Genomic DNA, 20,807 nt, shown 5'->3' with positions numbered 1-20,807 from the left:
TTTTAACTTATCCATCGTTTAAGCTAAACTCCTATCCAACAATTGTTCGAAGAGTGGATAAAGTTATCCACTGCCACTGGATAGTGGCTTTTTCAACCGCCGTAAAAAAGCTTTGAATGAATAACGACGATTGTGAAGTTTAATGTGCGATTTTTCATGATAATAACACAATTTCATGTGCGATTATCGTTTTTGATCCACCGATCTGGAATCAGGAAGGGGGATAAAAATTTAAAAAAACCCAGTTTTTTATTATATAATAAACAGATGCGCTAACTTGTTCGATATTATTCTCAACACTCGAAATATATCCATATTTCCGCATGTATGATTATCTATATATAATTCAAATTGTTTGGTACGTTTGTTAAAATGCGATAGTCGCAAGGACTAGTCGTTCAAAATAAGGACGTTTCCCAATTAAGTTCAACAAATCGATTCAGATATGATTATGCAAAATATCTAATTATTCATTTGAAAATAATATGGTGTATGGTGTCCTATGTTTTCAAAACGTGTCGCACACAGTTACTTTTGAAAGGCCCACCTTGTTAGAAGACCACCCCAACCCAAACATTATTGTTTATAGTTTTGATTAGTTTCTTAGACTTAGATATTTTCTCTTCATTAGGACGTGTTGACGTTTAACCCTGTATCTTCAAAATATACCTTCAAGAACGTTCCTGGAAGTGTAAAACCCAGCAATGGTTACTCTGGCATGAGATATCGACTGTGCATATGTACTACAAACTACCAGTTATTTAAGGTCCAGGCTGATTATCAGTGCAATAATGCGATCTCAGCTTGTTCCGCATAACAAGATTTTCCTCGACTTCATGCAGTATACTTTTAGGTTTTTCAAATTTATGTGTTATGTATCGGAACTTACTACAAGTATAGCTTAAGTTTTGACGTGTGTAATTTCGGATAACTGTTTTTACTAATAGTATATACTTAGTTATTAGTAATAAGTGTGGTCATGGAATATTTTAGAGATACATAGTGCTGCATGCATGTATAATATATATACGTGCAATTTTTAATACTTCGTTTGAAGAGTATTTACTCATATATATAAGTAATATAAAACTATAAGGAATTATAGTAAACGAAACTTCAATATTCAGTTTTTTCTTACGAACTTTAAAAACCTGGTTTGCATACTTTGTAATTAGTCGTGAATCACATGTAACTTGTTGTGGATTCCTACGTACGGCGCATTCGGAAAGCCCGACTTCTACAGAATTACGACGAAACCAACCTTCACATTACCATACAAAGGGACGGAAATTTGAATGATTTAATTGCTTTCATGGTTAGCGAGAGGATGAAAGAAAAAAGGTGGGGCACATGCATGTGACTGGAGCAATGTGTGTTTGTATATAATATGATTCAAAAATCCTACCAGGAAAGCTTGAATTAAACTATACTTCATGCCTCAGTGACAGTTTCAGTGACAGTTTCAGCTAACCCCATGAAATCCTACATTTTTAATAATCTAAAATCAGTAAAATGTTTATAATATGTAAGATTACAAAGCAACCGTGATTTAATAGGCATCACCATGGCCAACTACGAGAGAAAATATTTAACTTGTTATCACTCGGTCCCTGCATTGGAAATAATCTGCTTATATATTTTATGTCCTAATTCGATCCTCTTAGCTTGGCAGGAATTTCAATTTTTGATACATGGCGCTTTAAGAAATCTGAAATACCAGACGGCAATCTTGAAAGCCACAACCAAATGAAACGCGCATCCCAACCAAGCACGTAGCGAATCCTAGGATTCAATGATGTAACAGCATCTACAACTGCCTCAGTGACCACAAAGACATTGGGAGATACACAGGTGTCGACGACCCCAGATAACATATTGTCTTTGGCTAAAAATATGATACAATAATAAGACTCTGCATGTCAACGGACGCGGGCGGATTAGCGGATAGAAATGTGTTTTTTCTATGTTTTGCAGAGGTGTGGAGCACAGATGATGCAACATAGACCGTCTTTCTAAAACATACATACAACCTTAAATTTTGAATCCGTTAGAAATTAGTGATAAAAAGAGTTGACTAACTACAAAAAATTTAGTTAAAGCAATTTTCTGACTTGTAAAGGGCAGAATAGATTACCATAACCCACCACATGGACTTAGCCAGGGGGGGAGTTGTTTTATTAATTTAGTTAGGTTCAAAATAGAAAGCAAGTCTTTCATTTTATTCAAGAAGTAAACTAAATGTTTTTAACCTTAATACAAGGATACTGTTTACAACTACATATTCAGTGCATAATATTTAAGTTGACTCATTTAAGAGAGATGTAAGAGTGGTTTTTAAATTTGACTTATCCACCCTTTAAGCTAAACAGACATGTTATAAACTCAGCCTGAACAGAAACTTTCCATGTAATTGAAAAATACTTTTGGCCCGTTAGACGAGCTGAAACTCTAGCCTCACGGCTCCCCTCCTCTTTAAGGTCAGGCTACATCCCTGACCCACCATTTCTGAGTTGAAGGTTTTCAGCAGATAGCTTGAGTAGTATGTACTACTTACTTTTCTGAAGGAACTCCTCTCCATATTCCAGTTTCTTAATTTGAGACAATTTTGACCACATTTGATCATATTGAGAACCTAATGTATCCTTTTCCGTCATGTTAGTTTTAAAGAACCCAGGTTCGATGAGAATAATCTTCATCCCCCAGTGGCACAACTCAACACGCAATGCATCTGTAAATGCTTCAACTGCAAATTTACTTGCACAATATGCACCCATGTAAGGAAGGCTTAGACGACCTAAATACATAAGAGGTATTTATTTGTGGAAAACAAGATACATTTGTGTAGAATGTAAATCACAATAAATGTTGATCTTACCTCCAATGCTTCCAATGTTCACTAGACGTCCAGCAGAGATTTTTAAAAGTGGCAGAAATGTTTTAGTGACATCAATTAATCCCCACAAATTTATGTCAGCCATGTTCTTCATGTCATCCAGTGTCTGCCAATCCAGAGGTCCAATTCTAGAAACACCAGCATTGTTGATCACCGCCCATAGACCTTGAAAAAAAATATATTAGACCCCACTTAAAACACTGGATAAGATAACCAAGTGACAATTAATGAAAACACAGTTGTAAATTAATTAACCCTCTTTTTTGCTTTTTGTGAGTGTTTTCTATATTCTCTTACTAATGCCCTAGCAAAGCTACATTTTAAGTTCACAAATATAAATAGTGAATGGTTGAATATAAATAGGGTATGAGTGACATTATACCTTGCATTTTCACATTCTAACCTTATCAACCAAAGCTGATTTCAATAGGGGTCATGTCATAAGAAGAAATTACAATAATGAAAGAGGTTTGTCAGAGACTAAAACCCCATTTTATTTAAAGTTTTGTACATCATTTTTGTATTTGCCTTTTTCCTCATCATATGAAATTGCTCCCAGCCCAAGGCACACAAAGCAATAGACTGATGTACATCATTGCTCATATTTCAAATAATTCAAGCAGTTCTGTTTTGGAGCTTTTGTAATTGTTTTGATTGCATGTCACCAAATATATCCAAACTTCTAAGTAGGGATGAACAATGGCATTGTATATGGACATAAGTGCATCTCTCTCAGCAATAAATGATTTGACACGACCTAGAGCTGGGATTATTCCTAGAGTTTTGGCTTTGTTTACACCTGTTGGATTTGTTTGTCCTCAATTAAAATATTTGGTCGAACATACGAGGCATTCTTTATCATTTGGGAGAGCTCATCAACATAAATTCAGTTTTAGCTACTTTTAAGCTATTATATAAAGTTCAGTTTATCATTCCAATATAACCAGTCATACTATAGTGTTTATATGACCACTTTCCGGGATCCGGTGTCACAGGTATCCCGCTTAGACCACGGTTTGCTTAGACGGGACGAGAAATTGCCATATATTAAACACTCCATCCCGCTTGGCCGGGATGATTGCGATAAACATACATTTGGAGCATGTGTATATATTGGCATATGATATTCGTTTTCTACAATAAAACATGCCGTCGAACGAACCTGTCGACGTCGAACTACATAATGGGGTCCACATAAACACGCCATCCCGCCTAGGCGATTTTCCCGGCTAATTAAGCGGGATGAAAACATCCCGTCCCGACTAGACGGGATCATATAAACAGGCCCTAAGTATTGTTAGTTAAGTATAAGTTGAGCTAAGTATTGTATCACGCTAAATTTCCGAAAGGTATATTTTCTATGAGACGCATATGTACCATATTACCTTTCTCTGATTTCATTGTGTTTTTAACATAGTCAAAAGCAGCTTGAACTTGCTTCGTGTCAGTGACATCCATCTTTATAACATGTAAATTCTTGCTACAACTTTCGCGGAGTATCTGCTCTCCCTTGTCAGTTAAACACGTCGCAATGACTGTAAACCCGATGGAATCGAGTTGTTTCGCAGCGTTTAGACCAAAACCAGAATCACAGCCAGTAATGAACACACATTTATTGCTATCAACCAAAATGTGTCGTGGAGATTTTTTTAAAAACTTGAAATATATTACGAGAGTGAGAATGATTAGAATTATATAATGAAACATTCTGGATCTTCTAATGTATCTTCACAAGCGATAAATCTTAGAATGAAAGAAATTGGTCCTTGACCACGTAATATATTCATTATATTGTCGGAGTGTATACGGAAGATTTATTTCAAAGATACGCTTGATTTTTGCTGGGATTATGGCTGATTGGCTGAGATTTATTTTCCCAACACGTGTTGCATGCTAAGCAACTGCCTTTGTCTAATGTCATATTATAATTTATAAGTCAGGGCGATTACATAAGGAACGGGAGAAATTCCTGTAACAATTGGATTTTTGTCATTCTCTTTTGGGTAATTGGATTTGAAAATTGGCCAGTTTGATGACGTTTCCTTCAAGGTATAAACATAAAAACACAAATTCCCTTTGGTTTCTGTAGAAAATATAAAACGTCGATATCTGCATCTCGATAGAGATAGCCCACACTAGATTATGATGAGTTATAACGTAGGAAATAAATTAGTTCAAAGGGGTAGTAAACTGATGACAATTACAATTTAGATTCTCTCGGATTTTGCAAGATCATTTCCCCAATGGGTGCCACGTGTGATTCTAAAGGTGATTTATAAACATTTGCCATTTTCTTACCATAATTCATTAATAATCTCAATGGATTATCCTTAAAGTAAGAGAAACTAAAACCAATACAAGCATGGAAGATATGCTAAAAAAAGGAGCTAGTCCTGCATAAAACAGGAAATATTTTCCCTGTACAAGGATAAACAAGGATATACAAAAAAAATGCAACACTAAATATTCAGAGGTATTTGCTTTTTTCAAATAATAGAAGATCGTAGGCCCCTGGGAACTATCAGTATCATGTTTGCGTTTTTTCTCATACACCCTGTAGAAACCAGCTGTTCTAAGGTTAAACGGGGTGAACAGGCGAAATACTAAAATATCCAGTACTAAATGTGCAGTTTTAAACCGTTGTTTGGAATACGCATAATGTGAAGTACGCATGCATGATACAAATAGGATAAAAACACGTGTTCTGAAAATCCTATTATTTATTGCACGTGCATGTATTAAGCAGTTTTTCCAATGCGTATTTATCCACGAGTCAGACACGCAGTTTTATCGGGAGAATTTTTCCTTCTATAGCTAATGCATGTTATATGTCGGCGGCTATGGTCAAAAGATTACTTTTCAAGGATTAAAAATGCAGTACAAGGCGAAAGCTTGAGGCTTTCTCGATCAAGTTGAGGGAGGAAAAAATAGCAATGCGTGTGTAAATATAAGTAGACGCGAAATGCGGTATTAGGAGTAAAAAATGAAATGAAAAATTAAAAGCACAGAAACACAAGTGGAAGAAACTTAGGCCGGAAATAAATTTAATATTTTATTAAGCTCGATGATGAAGTAATTCTAAAACGATGTCATTGAGCAAAATTGTGTCAGAATAAATGGTAGTTAAAGAATAGGCAGAAAAGAAGATAAGCATGCATATATGAAAAATAACATAATAACAGCGATATACCTTTTTTGTATGATATTACATTTTATGTATGGTAGCAGGGAGTCTTGTAAATAAAAGTTTTGAAACTAAATTATCATTATTTAAAGAATGATATCAAAGAGAAATGTACCATTCGAAAATGGTTAAAACGACTGAGACTTTTAGAAGCAATGGGGAATAAAAAATAACGTGGTTTAAATAAGATATATAGTTATAACCTTTGAAGCTAGCGTAACTGAAGCACTCAGTGAAAACTTACCCAAACACAATTATAAATAACATGTATATAACACGTGTTCTGATTGGTCTAATCCCGTGTTTGGATCAGGTCATCCAAACACGGAAATTTAAAGTTTTAAAGAATTTAAATTTAAATTCAGGCCTTGTCGTTGCTATTTTATGAAACAATTCGCGCGCTTTTCTTAAGTCTCGCAACATTCCCGCGTGTTTGGATCAGGCCATCCAAACACGGAAACCATTAAGTAATTGTATAATCAAGCATGTGATCTATTCAACAATGAGTGTATATGAACCATGCATAAAAAATAAGAATCTCTCCATACAGGTTTACCTTGTTTTTATATGGCAGGTGTCCCATAGTGAACAATTAAATCCTCCAAACAACCCCATGTATTCCATAGTGGCGGAAATTAAATCCTCCAAACAACCCCAGGTATTCCATTGTGGCAGAAATAGAATCCTCCAATGTTTCACAGTGGCACTATTTACATCTTCTCAACATCCCCAGTTATCAATAGTGGTGGTGCCAATTACATCCTCTAAACCGATCTCCTAGGTGTTCCATAATGGCACTTGATTACATCCTCAAACATCCCTAGGTGTTCAATAGTGGCACCAATTACATCCCTCAAAATTCCCAGGTATTCCATCACTGGCGCTAATTACATCCTGTAAATACCCCAGTCAGACTACCTGCTTTACCCAATCAGGTTTATAATAATAAAGGTTGACCATGCGCCAAAGAAGCGGAAGAATCAATTAAAGAATTCCACATAAAATGCAGACGCTGTATAGCTTTAGTCTTTACATGATCCTTTCTGCAATGCACGAAACTGAAAGGGCAACGTAAGCTGCACAAATTAATTTTGTCCATTGGTATTAGACGCCATATTAGGAGTACTCTTCAATGCAAAGATGGTAGAATGCTTGTCATGTTTATCAAGAGCTTTCACTTTTTTCTTCAAACTCTTTCCAAAACATTTCGTTAACAGTTTGAAATGACATTGAAGGAGGGAGTAAATCTTTGATCGTTAACAGTATGAATGTTCCATTTCTAAAATAATTTGAAAAACGTATACTCATGCAGACGCTTTGCTTCTAAAAGATATTTTTTGCATGCTCACAACATCTCGACTCAAGGCATTGCTTTATGTAAACTTTTCTATGTACAGCGACTTAGCTATAGCAAAACCTTTTTAGAACCAAAGCGCCCAAGGACGAAGCAGGATCACGATAGTCTTTTCAAGAACTGCACTAACTTGGATTGCTGGATCCACAGTCGGTGACTTCAAGTTTAAACTACACTCAGTTTATAGTCACAACACGGGTATATTATGCCCATCAGCCCATATTATGTTGCGACGATATAGTGAGTGCAATGCAAACAGTGCCCTCGACATGGAACACTCCAGTTAGTCCAGACTCAAATCATCCATTTTTCGTATATAACATCATACACTTTCATAACACACATGACTTACTGCAAATTTTCATTCTCTTGAGGTGAATTTGATTGATGTAATGCCACCACTACTTGATGCTAAAGATACAAAAATCAATTGCGCAAAGAACAACTATAAAATTAGGCTATATTTTCATCCGATAATACTCATAATAGGACTTAATTCTAAAGAAGTTTACTTAGGAATGAACGTTTAATCGCTATTAAATAATTCAAGTTAACTTTATGAGTTGTTGATGATAATGGTTGATTTAGTTTTGTGAAGATATACCGTGAGAAGACACTACTAACAAAGTCTGATGAACAGGCTATTTTCTGATTCCAGTGGGTGTATTAAACCCTGAACGTCATTTAGAAAAATTCCAAACCATTTTAACTTCCTGCTGAAACTTAGCTAATGAGAGTCTAACGAGTGATAAAAAAGCAGATCCCCCTTCTCCCTTCATTTAGCATTGTTTTTTTCACGATGCACTACCTTATTTTACGTTTGTTTCAGTTTCCTAATTAATAGAAGGATTTATAAGAGAAATATTTTAATCTCAAATCATTTTTTTAAGATTTAATCTATATGGCACTTACATCTTCGTCTAATTTTGTTTCTTGAAAACACCACTCATCACATGGCTTACTTTCCAAAAAAAGTTTTGTATCCATGCCACTTCCTAAAAGTTTCAAAAGCACTTCACTGTTGACTTGAAATGTTTCGTTGGTTGACATTTTACGGATATTCAGTTACATGGAAAAATTTCGATCCAATTGCAATGATCCCCATGTGATAAAAATATGAATAAAATTGAGTCTATGTATTTGACAAACAGTAAATTCGAGGTTGTAATTGTAGGTTTAAATTAGGAAAAGAGGGGCGAGAGTCTGAGTATCCAGTGCTCAATATCATAGGTTGAGCTAGGATATATCAAGTTTTCTTACCAAAACTGGTAGTGGACGATATTTGGTAAATTAAACTTCGATATATACATTTAGTCCATATTTCAAAATATCTTAAAACAAATAGGCCGATTAGCTGAAGGTGCGGGCAGAATTTTACGATATCTGACTGTGATCTGACCACTCTACCGGTAATCTTTCTTTTGCTCGAGCGAAGCCTAGTCTTGTTTCCCTAAAAATTTCTTTGCCAACTTTTAACGAAGTGATTTTAGTCAATCAAATTAAAGAAGTTTTGATTTTTGACTAAATAATTATAGTACGACCGAACGATGACTGGTGGAAAAAGGACCTCAGGAAAATATTTTTTTATGCAGACCTACAAGACAGTAAGTAAACTCTACTGACCCTATCATTCAGTTCAGTAGACTGAGGTGCGATGTGAAATTCCATAAACTGAAGTTTCTTTAACAAACCAATACCAACACCAAGAGCTTTCACGTAACTTTCTTTTAAACACTACAAAAAAAGAAAAATTTCCTGCGTCAATGAATGGAATCCCACAAAATGCATCAATCATTTAGGCTTGTTGTTCAAGTAAGTTGCTAGTGGCTAACATATTAACGAAAGTGTCAATCACACACGAACGCAGAAGGAAAAACCCAGTGAGATCAAGTGAGATCCAGGCTAAAGTCCTTAGACCCACTGATGTATAGTGAATCGATGACACCATTCTCTTAGTTTGCTAACTATTGCTTTGACCTCCGCTCTGTCCTTTCGCCGACCCCCTTCCTTCCTCCGCTTTGAATGGCGGTTCATAATGCTTCAACTATTAATTTTTGTGCTTTCGTAAAGATGCACAGGCATTCTGTGTCGAATTAAGGACAACATTGAATGGGAGGCATAATTTTTGACAATCTTCCAAATGCCAATATTGTAGCTTCATCAACAGGGATGAATCAAAACCCACCCAATGCCTCATAAACATTTCCAACTGTTTGAAATCGGAGGGATTTTGTTTTATAGTTTGCCACTCATGTGGAGTAAATTGACGTCTCATTGTGTGAAAGAATTCCGGTATTGTTTGATTACCTGTAAATGGAAAACAGCAAATATGTAACTAAAAAACTAAAAATGCAAATATTTTGGCACAAATATTTCATGTTGACAGTTTTAAACCTTTAATCTCTGTCTTCATAACATCAACTCCAACTATAAAAATGCAAACTAGTATTGACTAATCCCAATTATACAAAAGTATTTGAAAAAATATAGATACGAGAAATGGCTGGAATGTGGGAGAGACTATAATAATAATTAAAATTTATAGAGCGCAAATTAACATTTAAAATATGATCAAATGTGCTTAATCTTATGCTATCATCAATGTGAATGATTCTGGGTTGTGGTAATTGTGCTGCAAATTGAAATGTCAAATGATTGTAAGTCTTTATTGTAGTTAATATGAAATAATCGTGCAGTTACCATTTCTAGATGATTCCGCAGCTAGAACAACAAAATCACCCTGTTAAAAATAAAAATTGATCTATTCAAAATCTTGAAGAGATTATTAAAAGCAATTTGTACGTAATTGGAATTATTTTGCATACCTGATGAGAGATGTTGAAGTTCAGGCTTTCTTTTGCATGTAACTGAAAGAAATAATGTTTAAGAAAATAAGTATACAAACTCCTAGAAAGGCAAGCAGCACTTTTACAGTACAGCTATACATAGTGTTTGAATTAAATCAGTTAAAACATCTTGATAAACCTTGATATAATACAGCTAAACGTTTGCTTTTACATGCATATATTCCCACACAAAAAGAAATGATGCTATTAATTGCTTGTTAATTTTTTTCTTTTGAAAATTCATTGAATATGAGAACATATACTATGATCACATACTAAGTAAGGTTTTCCTCTTTCTGTTCTGCCAAGCTTGATAGCAGAATATGGAATACTGGTATTCTCAACGATAACTTTTTTCAACAACAGTCGACCAATCTTAATAAAATAGGCAAAATGTTGCATGGATAACCAGACTGCAAGGAAGCATCATGCATGCAAGGTCTGTATGCTGAGTTGTGTATCAATGTGAAAGATCATATATCAGAACAAAACAAGGTAGCGTGGTGTGTGGATGTGAAAGACTATATAAGCAAGGTAGTGGTCTACTAGCTGTCCATGTAGATTATATTTGAAAATAAAACGAGGTAGCATTGTGTGTGGATGTGAAGACTATATGTGAGGGTGAAATATAACATTTGAGTGGATCAGGCTACATCACAGGGTGTGATTGTGGGTGATATAGGGATATCAAAAGGACAAACAATACGGGCCTGGTGCAGAATCCAGCATTATTGGTGCCTGTATTCTACAAATGGCATAGAGACCAGGAGAGACTAGCCATCATCAACTACCCTTATAAAACCCTTACAATATTAGGTATAACAACATGCAAAATTTCATGCATACCAATGCTGACTTTGCATCTTTCTTGTAAACAAATTTCATAACACGATCTCTTTCTTCATCTTGAATGCAAGCCAATGCATGTAACCACTCCTTTGGGAAAAAATAAAATTACTGTACCAACAATATCATATTGGAAAATAGCAGAGAAAAATAGTATATACAAAGCATTATCAAAATGAAAAGCTTCATATTAATTAATAATTAATGTATAATAATTTAATTTATATTTGAAGTCTATATTATATTACGAGTCTATTTTTACAAAAATACATACTGACCGATTTTGTAGGAATCCACTTTTTGGTACAAAATGCCCAACGTACAGAAGACATCAGTCACTGTCAGTCTGTAAGAAACAGAAACTACAACGAAAGTGATAAAGAACCAACCCAACAACTCATTTTCTGTTGGAGAGATTCAGGCTATCAAAGTTAAAAAGCTAGGTTTGACGGACCAGAAATCAGTAACACAAGAATACAATCATTTTAACTTGGTTTTGACTGAAGGAGAGCTATATCATATAATTTCCAATTATTCGGGAATTATGGCCTATATAGCTCAGTGGGGATTACCATATCAGGCGCACTTTTATCCCCAGTGAAATAAATATAACTGGAACGCTACCTTCTGACAGGAAGTTGAAGCTAAGTCACACCCAGTCTTTACACGCAAAAACAAACACGGCCAAATTAAAATGTTTTTTTGTGATTTCGTAAATTTGATAAAAACTCCCCGAAAAATTTTTTTAGGGAGTTAAATAACTGATTTTGTTAGTGCTTACAGCCGGCTGAGACATTCTTGATGTTGGTAGAATGCATTTTATGGACCTATTATTGGAAATGCGGAGTAAGACGGTTCTTTGCTAGGAAAAAGCGTAGAGCCTAGCGTGACAATGCAGGAATATTTGTTTTACTTTACAATTAATACAACTTTTTTGCCATCTAGTCACTTGAAATTAAGTAAATATAAACTTATAATATTGAACAATGTCTACCAAGTGTATTTTGCGATGAAATTTTAGCTTTAGGATATCCGTTGCGTACAAATATTGTTGTCAAAATTGCACATCGCTATAAACTTGTTCCGTTTAAGAAAATTTGTTTCCAATCTGATCGGCAACTCCAGTTGTAATTCGTAAAACAGTTCACCTGGTTGAATTTAAGAGTAATTCCATTGTAATTCCATTATAATTCCATAAAAAAACCCATTTAAAACCATGAAACAAACAAAAAATCAAATTTCTTTCAAATTCGCTCTGCATCTGCAGTGTCTCGCGAGTCACGCGCGAATGAAGCCAAAAATTTGCCAAAATTTGCGAGACTTTACCTCCAGACACGCGTGTCTGGAGGTAAAGTCCCGCAAATTTTGGCTTCACAAAAACAATGAGGAGGTATCGTTCCAGTTATTTATTATAGTTCACTGTTTATCCCCTATTATCCCTCCAAATACAAATGTTGTGTAGGGAATACTCCCGACGTACACAGCACGAGATATCGATGAAACAGAAGACTTTCAAAACTGTAAGGTGAAAGTTGATTAATTGTGAATTAAGATCTATAGATATCGACTAAAGTAACACTATTGCAACAAAATATAGTTCTTCTCAGCAAATCTTTTAACATTATATTACGTCAAACACGAATTATTTGGCACCGACACTGGTGGTCCGGTGGTTGAAAAGTTCTTTCCTTCTTTTCTTTCCATTAAGACTGGCCAGTCAAATGCATCCAAACCAGTGACCAAATCAATTGTAACTGCACTATAGTTTTTGTAAGCATTAAGGTGGATGATTTTGTAGTCGGGGTTTTATTCAACGGGTGTTTCAAGAAAGAAGTTGGGATAAAACTTTAAACCTTCCACAGAATCATCTCGACATGCTTTGCCTACTTTCTCTGTAACAAGCAACCTATAAGAAAACAGTAAAACGTTTAGCTATTATAAGCGATACATAAGTGAGTTTTCAGTAACTGAGAACAATTGTATAAAAAACACACAAAAAATTCTAAGGGCTGCTCAGTTTCAGTTACGTACTGTCATTTTACATTACATTACGTGTTTATCTCACCCACGTACACACACGGAGATTTTTACAGATTTTAAATGCTTTTAAATTTGGTCAACAATTGCATGCGAAAATATTCAATATATATACAAGTACATAATCACCTTTCCTTAGCAAGCATGACTGACAAACCAAGAATTTTCGAGAGTTCATCTGCTGTCAAGCACTTATTAGAAAATAACTAAAAATGAAGCAAAAAGCAAATCTAATAATATACACTTAATAGTAATTTTGTATGACAATGCATGGATGGGCAGATGTTTCATTAGATCTAGTAAACTGAATATAACTTAATTATAATAACTTGTAGGTACACCACGTAAGTACCTACAAGTTATTATAATTACTAAAGTCGCCATGCAATCATACAAGAAAAATTATGAATATAACTTTTTAAACAACGTGTCGCTGTTGCAGTGATGGGCAAAAAAATTAATAAAGTTAAAGTAAACTGACATACTTTATCCCTTGTATCTCTAATAACTTCTTCGTCACTATGATTTGAAGACTGAATAACCAACACGCCACTGTCGAATGAGCGCAGTCTGTAGAAAATTTTAAGAAAGCTCTTTTCAACTAATAAAACATGCACTCGCATGCTTGCTTGCGGGGAGGGCTTGCGCTTATCTATAGTTCAAATTTGCCGGATACATTAAAAAGAATGGAAGATTTCGGACTATTTTTAATTGTTTCAGTTGTTACCTCAATGGAAGTTTAAGAGACTCAAACTGTCGTGATGCATTAACCAAATCTTCAGGAGAAACTAGCTGAAACATCACAATATGTAACATCACAATATTTAACAAATTGGTATACTTCAATTTAGAAGTTTCAGCTACACGTAAACCCATTGTATTTTTTTACTAAAAAAATCACCTCCATTCCTCGTGCACGGTTAAATCTACAATATACGTCTGTCAACGTCATCATACCACCAGCTTCCTAACAAAATTATTAAAGCAATTATGTAGAAAATAATCTTCATCAATGTGTCACAATACCCGTATAGGCATGCAGGTACCAGATTTGATTTCCACTACCAATGCAGCAAGGAAGCATGGGTGCTAAATTGCTGGCTGCATGGTAGTGCATGATAACCCATTAAATAGTGTGTATACGCGTCCCCCAATGATCTTGGAAATCTTAAGAAACATAAACATTTTCAAACCAGTTTTCGGAATCACTATAGTTTTCATAAAAACCTTGACCTCAGCCAGAAAGAAAGACTTCACCATTTTTTACAGCATTGTTAGGTGGGTTAAACGTTAGGGCTAAAAATATTAGAATGGGCTAGTGCTCGTACACGACAAACCTTCAATTGCTCTCTCAAAAAGATTTCTAGTTGCTTTGCCAATTCATTATGGTATGTTGTCCCGGTACCATGGGTTTCTCTATAATGATAAATGATTAAACATTATTTTAAACCAGAGTAAAGATAATAGCGATGGATTATGTACTGGTTGCCGTGAACGTATCACATCTGTAACTTCAGATCAATCCAGGTTAAGCAGAATAAATTAAGTACTGCAGATTGAATTCGCGATCGAATTATTAGGTTTTAAAAATATTCTTTTGAAATACATAACCAACAGAGTTGTTATTAAGCTGTTTTAAATTTAGGCCATATATAATTTATTGTGACTATAACCCTAGATCCGCCAATGGGCATTACGGTGAATCTTATTATATAGACTAGAGTAAATCATTTGCAAGATTGAAATCTATTTTAGCCAATGCAATCAGTAAATATTTTTCAAAAAACTTTTCAAATTATTATAATACCAGTACAGCTAATTTTTTTGGACACGGATTGATATGCTTTTAGCCTTCCACTGAACTTCTCTGGCCTCTTAGTCAGACAGAACTAACCTGGTTACAGGGTTTGAAATTCCAACACTAAGAAGATAGGATTTGAATAAAATAGTCTAAAAAAGATCATTCCTACATGTTAACTAACTTATTTTTTAAAACTTTGTATTTAATACAGTGTACATTTTCCAATTTATTTATAAATATACGTGTTTTGAAAGACTATCAAGCAATTTGAAATAAAAGTTCTCGCTTACTTCATCTTCAGTTATGCTTCCTTTCTTTTCTTCTATTTTTGATGCAAACTTATCTGCTAAAGCAACCATCTCTTTGGCCTAAAAGATCCAACTGTACAGCTCACAATTTAAATTGAAGTTTTATATAGTCGAGAGGAGTAAAAGAGTTCTGAAAAGTGGAAGAGAGGAGTGGAGGGGAATATAGGGTAAAAAATAGAAAAAATATTTACCACAACACTGCTGCTATTCCTTGATAATACAAAAAAGCCAACAAAAAAATTTAAATGGTCGCAGTGTCGTATAGCCAGCCTGAAGATTTAGTCCTGCTATGCAAATTTGATGTTATTATCATTCATCATTCGTTTTTTTAGAATTTCATTGTTTTCACAGTCAATAAACACTAAAATATTAGAATAGCATGACCAAATTGTCGGGATGGCTACGCCACTGAATGGTCGACTCGCCATTAGCTTTTTTTTTATCAAACATACCTTTTCCATTAAACCGTCCAGATCTTTGAATGCCTAAATGCCAAGTTGATCAACTAGTGCATATTTCAATTATAATACCGAACACAAAAACCACACATATAATAGAAGGACAAACAAAAGCTTTTCACGCATTATTATCTTTCATTTACTATAAGAGTTTAAATTCCTTTCCAGGCAAAGGTTTCAGTCTCCTTTAAACAAGTGTATAACAGATATACTTTTTTGGAGAAAATGTACCTGACTGATAGTTTTGTCTGTTGCACGCGATTTTTCTTCTAAATTTCGTTCAATTCCAACAATCCCAGGACCTCGTCTATGGACCTGCAAAAACCCATAATCTTTTGAAACACGACCGCAAGGACATATTTATAGTAATTTAAGGAAAGATATGTTAATATGATGAGCAGTGGGACTTATGAAACAAACTACTTCATAGTATTAAGCCCTGCATAGGAAAAAACAAAATCTCACACAAGCAACTTTTAAAATGCTCAACATTACCACGAATAAATCTGCAAATACAATCACAGGTAAGACCGTAATGATGAAAATTGTCAAGCGTACGACAAAAATCTATACCGAAATACAGCATCGTACGTTCAAATACAATGAAATATAGCTATATTTAAAATTAATCATACATACAAGTTTACATTTTTTGAAATTTGGAGAAATGATCACAACGTAAGTAAGTTAACACTAATAGGACGTTTTAGTCGAACTGTTGTTGCAGTTTCCCTTTGGATCATTTGAGGTCGTCGTAAAAGAGAAGGAAAATTTGCACCCGGACTTCGATAAAAATAATTTGAATCTGTGATGTCCAGTTGTGAAGAAAAGCTACGATAAGATTTGTCCATTAGCTGAGCTGAGAATTGTACAGTAAATGTACCATTTCATTATCTATTACATTGTGAAGTATATGCTCTGCTGGTCATAGTTTGAAACAGTGATTAATTGGTATATGCAGTACACGGATGTATATATAAGGCTTCCGTTACTACGAATGCAAATAGAACACCTTGTCTGTAATGATTTCAGGTGTTTTACCATTTGCATAGACGACTCTACGTCCTCGGGTTCCAAACTTGCGATAGGCACGTCTTGAATACAACTTTATAACTGATATCAATATAAGCAAAATGCAATGCTTGAGTGCTTTATGAAGAAAGTTGTTTATACCCCATGAAAAAGACAAAAATATAAATAATATTTACAACTTACTTTGGAAGGAGCATTCTCTTTTGGCTTCCGTTGTATCCAAGCCTTTTTCTGCAACTGTTGTTTTAATAATTTGTGGAACTAAATGTATAGAAAACAGTCGGGAATAAAATATTTTTATGCACAAAATATAGAAGGAAAAAGGCTGGTTTATTATAATTGACAGAACAGCTTTTCAGCTGACATAATCCTTCAAGCCTCGGAAGATCAAGATATCTTTTGGGCACATTTAAACACTTATCATAATCAATCATCCATGATCATATTTCTTATTAAAAAATACCTCAATGTGACCACCAGAGCGAAATGATAATTTTATGTAAGTAAATGAACTTGAATTAAATGGACCAGGATCTTTTGTGGCTGGCGGTGAATTTAAATGTAACAATAATTTGGCACTAAAAATAATATATTACTTTGTTGAAAAAGATTTACTATAACATATATATATTATTTATTGTTTGAGATATAACCATGAAAAATTTCTTCCCTATAAGGTATTGCCCAGGTGAGATGGAAATAACTTTATAAGACAGAAAGTTATACAGAAATGAATTTATGTACCTTGTAGAGATAACATCTTCAGCCATGAAAATTTTCAAGAAGAACTTTATGTACTTAGAAATCAATTGTTGTTACCTTTTCATGAACCCAGCTGCTTGTTCTTCTATTCTTATAATTAATTCAAGATACAATTGAATTCTCCTATCCTATAGTCGTAAAACAATGTAAACAAAAGAGCAAAAAAAATACTGATTTAATTTAAAATCAATTTACCTGTTGCTCTTCATCTTCCCATATTAAAGAAAATGAAGTCAATATTAAGTTCCCATTATCAAAATTTGTCTAAAATATTTAAGAGAGAAATAGTTATACTTCATTTGCAATAAGCCCTGAAGATTATCAGAGTTAAATTTACAAGTAAATACTTTATGTAATTCTTAAAAAATGTGAAGTATTATTAATTTGATACGTTCCAATGTATAACCAGGGAGCAGCGTGGCACCGTCTTCAAACAACTTAGCATCAAATGTGGTATAACAACTGCCTAAAATAGACAAAACACTTCTCAACATTTCGACCTGAGGGCCTTTTTCAGTTAGTATGTACCTTACTAAGTTGGACCAGTAATTAGTATGGACCATACTAACTCTCCTGATGAAGGCGCTCAACTCGAAACATCAAGAAGTGTTTTGTTTATTTTAGGCAGTTGTTATACCACATTTAATGCTATAGTATTAATTTGAAATTACTTTTACAGTCGTAGCAATAGAAGTGTTCTAAAAAATATTGAGTAATGCATTTGCTCAGATTTATCAGTTGGCTTACGAAATTCATGAAATGTTTGAAAAATTCCTAACTTCCTTTTCGAATTGACTAATCATATGCGTCTACTTAGTCATTATCCAATAGGATTAGATATTTTTCCGAACACTTCTATTGCGGCAACTGTATAATGACCGAGGGGAGAGACAAAGAACTAAAATCGAAAAGAATGCATAAAACTGATCCTCATCAGCGGTGGTCATTTTGAAAGAAATTTTTCTCAATTGTAAAACCTTATACTGTAGGCATTGAGAAAGCTCCAGTCATCTAGTAAGTGCTGGTCATCTAGAAAACACTTGTAACCTACACAGCCAAAGATTGATCAGGTTGTCGCATCAGGGGTGAAAAATGCTGTGCTACATCCTGTGAACAGTATTGTTAACAATGTTGTTGAAGCTTGTTGAATCATCAATGTTGTTGCAATCACGATGCAATGTTGTTGTAACAAGTTGCAACAACATGATTCAACAAGCTTCAACAACATTGTAAACAATACTGTTCACAGGGTGCAGCACAAAATAATTTGTTCACTCCTGTTTTTAACAAAATGCATCAACATGATGATTTTTACGCGTGTAGCACTCCCTAAACCAGTAGTGTACTCTAGTGAACCTATTAAATTATGGCATATTTTTTACCTTGTTTTCTCCGTCATAAATTCGTAAGCCACGTTGTTGTATAACAAGTTCTTCTCCTGTGTTTAGTGGAGTATTACTTGATATCCAAGAAAATCTATCCATTCCTTACACCGTGTATTAAAACACAAAAGCAACCATGTCTCTGCAACCATCGCAAAGCATCTCTTAATCTTCTCTCCCTCCCTAGAAGGACCTGGGTACGAGGTTGCGCAGTTGCGGCTGTTATACGAGTAATACGACTTAGCCAGCTCATTGAAGTGATTGAACATTGTTCTTCCATTATCGCCTATAAAATAACTTCATTGAGGACTTGCTTGTAATGTTTCGAAATCAATGTCTTAGATTTTCCAAGAGTTATGAGCTATGTGTTTTTTCTTGTACCAATATTACCTCCCATATACTTGATTTAGTTAAGTAATTGAAGTATCACGAGTCACAACAGGTTATGTATTGCTACTTCAGTGGTAACATTAATATGCTGAAGAGCAACAACAAATTATAATATTACAAATCATTAACGTTTTACAAGTAGATTCTTTCATGTCATCATAAAAGCAGAGACACTCTCAAATTGCTGGATTACAGCCATTTACCGGCTCCTCTTACAGAAGTAAGTTCTTTCCGTGGAAATTCTCATTCGGGGCAATGTTTTTTAACAACAGTTGACAGACAAAATATTTGTAACGATGTCATCTCCAAATAGGTCGATTATCTTTACATAGTCGCTCTTCCAATTGTTCAATAGCATTTAGTGACAGAACAATTTTATCATGATTAAGAATGCTGTAAACATTCAGACCTAAACCAAAAATTGTTAAAACAATTAGACAAAGTCGCCATCCTGAGAATGCTTGACCGTTCATCACCCTTTTATGCACATGCTCAGGGCGTTCCCCCCTATTTTTCACCTGGGAGGGGCAGGGGGAGCAAATACGCCATTACACTCTACAATAAATCTCAAGTAGAACCAGAGCTTCAAGAAGAGCACGATCGTTTGGTAAAAAACACCGAGCACCGAAATGACAAAATCATCTTTGAAATAGAAAACACGATGAAACGAAGTTAACAGGCGATGTTTTTCAAACATTCTCGTGTACCAATTTAGGCCGGTACCGTGCCAATAAATTGAGTGTGGTGTAAAAAAATTTATAAAAACTCCTAGTGTTGATTGAGATGTACTAGGTTATTGTATTCATTTATCGCAGTTGAGTTTGGCCGAGGACACTGTTAGATTTTATGTACAAAATTTCAGATTTTATGATTTTATGATCAAATTTTGGATTTCATGTACAACGAATTTCATCCTAACTCTAACCTAATATACTATAGAATTTTCAATTGAAAATACCCGGATACAAAAAATACTCGTATACATGATAATGTGCATGATAAAATCAGAATTCGTCTACTTACTAATTGTGTTGTGCATTTCTGCTTTCCCAAAAGATTCAACGGCATGCCGAAGATTTTCATTTGGTTCACTAAACACAAGAAGTGTTCATAGTGATATAGTCGAGTTATTGAATACACATTGTCAGGTGGATTGTCCACGCATTTCACTGCACTGCACTGACAGGAAATGGTAGCTTCTTATAAGTATAGCAATGGGCAATTAGACTTGCTAAATATTGTGCTCATGGAGAAAAAGCACAAAAATCCACCACTAGTAATTCTTTTGAGGTCGGAAGTTACCTGTCAACTACCAGAACAGAATTCCAATTGTTTTTATCAAAAATATTTGCAATTTCCTGAAACAGTATGAAAATAAAAAGGGTCTCAAAATAAAATATATAGCACAATAGAGAGAACTTCAGACTCCTGTTCTTGAAAAATCTTTTAGGTTGCACATTCTCTGAAGATTTGCACGACATTTGAATTAATTCTTCATGCAATGTTGTGCAATA

At 34.5% G+C, this 20,807-nt stretch overlaps 3 protein-coding genes and 1 long non-coding RNA gene across 5 annotated transcripts; all 4 read right to left on the bottom strand.

Annotated features, from left to right (window-relative positions):
* Window positions 1–804: 804 nt before the first annotated feature.
* On the bottom strand, window positions 805–6,660 carry LOC114542061 (retinol dehydrogenase 2-like). 2 transcript variants are annotated; one of them, XM_028561812.1, is made up of 5 exons: window positions 6,634–6,660; window positions 4,279–4,549; window positions 2,876–3,058; window positions 2,555–2,794; window positions 805–1,885 (listed from the first exon to the last, which is right to left on the bottom strand). In XM_028561812.1, exons 1-5 carry the CDS (start codon window positions 6,658–6,660, stop codon window positions 1,647–1,649), a joined length of 960 nt encoding a protein of 319 aa, XP_028417613.1. In that variant the 3' UTR covers window positions 805–1,646. The 2 variants fall into 2 exon arrangements, with proteins under 2 accessions (XP_028417613.1, XP_028417610.1); XM_028561809.1 differs by lacking the exon at window positions 6,634–6,660 and having other exon boundaries at window positions 4,279–5,949.
* A 567-nt stretch (window positions 6,661–7,227) lies between these two features.
* LOC114542063 (L-aminoadipate-semialdehyde dehydrogenase-phosphopantetheinyl transferase-like) lies at window positions 7,228–11,705 on the bottom strand. Its single transcript, XM_028561814.1, has 12 exons — window positions 11,402–11,705; window positions 11,124–11,213; window positions 10,554–10,652; window positions 10,257–10,298; window positions 10,132–10,171; window positions 9,826–9,858; window positions 9,617–9,738; window positions 9,030–9,165; window positions 8,820–8,900; window positions 8,344–8,426; window positions 7,784–7,842; window positions 7,228–7,356 (listed from the first exon to the last, which is right to left on the bottom strand). Exons 1-12 carry the CDS (start codon window positions 11,453–11,455, stop codon window positions 7,242–7,244), a joined length of 954 nt encoding a protein of 317 aa, XP_028417615.1. The 5' UTR covers window positions 11,456–11,705; the 3' UTR covers window positions 7,228–7,241.
* Window positions 11,706–12,576: 871 nt separating this feature from the next.
* LOC114542068 (vacuolar protein-sorting-associated protein 36-like) lies at window positions 12,577–19,111 on the bottom strand. Its single transcript, XM_028561821.1, has 15 exons — window positions 18,904–19,111; window positions 17,717–17,785; window positions 17,579–17,649; window positions 17,223–17,337; window positions 16,943–17,020; window positions 15,959–16,042; window positions 15,722–15,754; window positions 15,252–15,329; window positions 15,055–15,110; window positions 14,498–14,576; window positions 14,062–14,127; window positions 13,888–13,952; window positions 13,646–13,730; window positions 13,290–13,366; window positions 12,577–13,029 (listed from the first exon to the last, which is right to left on the bottom strand). Exons 1-15 carry the CDS (start codon window positions 19,003–19,005, stop codon window positions 12,930–12,932), a joined length of 1,158 nt encoding a protein of 385 aa, XP_028417622.1. The 5' UTR covers window positions 19,006–19,111; the 3' UTR covers window positions 12,577–12,929.
* Window positions 19,112–19,274: 163 nt separating this feature from the next.
* LOC114542069 lies at window positions 19,275–20,660 on the bottom strand. The gene is made up of 3 exons (XR_003689472.1): window positions 20,596–20,660; window positions 20,317–20,384; window positions 19,275–19,702 (listed from the first exon to the last, which is right to left on the bottom strand). It is a non-coding gene; the product is annotated as an uncharacterized LOC114542069 (long non-coding RNA).
* Window positions 20,661–20,807: the final 147 nt, after the last annotated feature.

This window comes from Dendronephthya gigantea, unplaced genomic scaffold, assembly GCF_004324835.1.
Source record: "Dendronephthya gigantea isolate DGI-Jeju-01 unplaced genomic scaffold, DenGig_1.0 000332F, whole genome shotgun sequence".
Lineage (NCBI taxonomy): Eukaryota > Metazoa > Cnidaria > Anthozoa > Malacalcyonacea > Nephtheidae > Dendronephthya > Dendronephthya gigantea.
The sequence above is the reverse complement of the archived record's forward strand: the minus strand, read 5'-3'. Positions and strand labels throughout refer to the sequence as shown.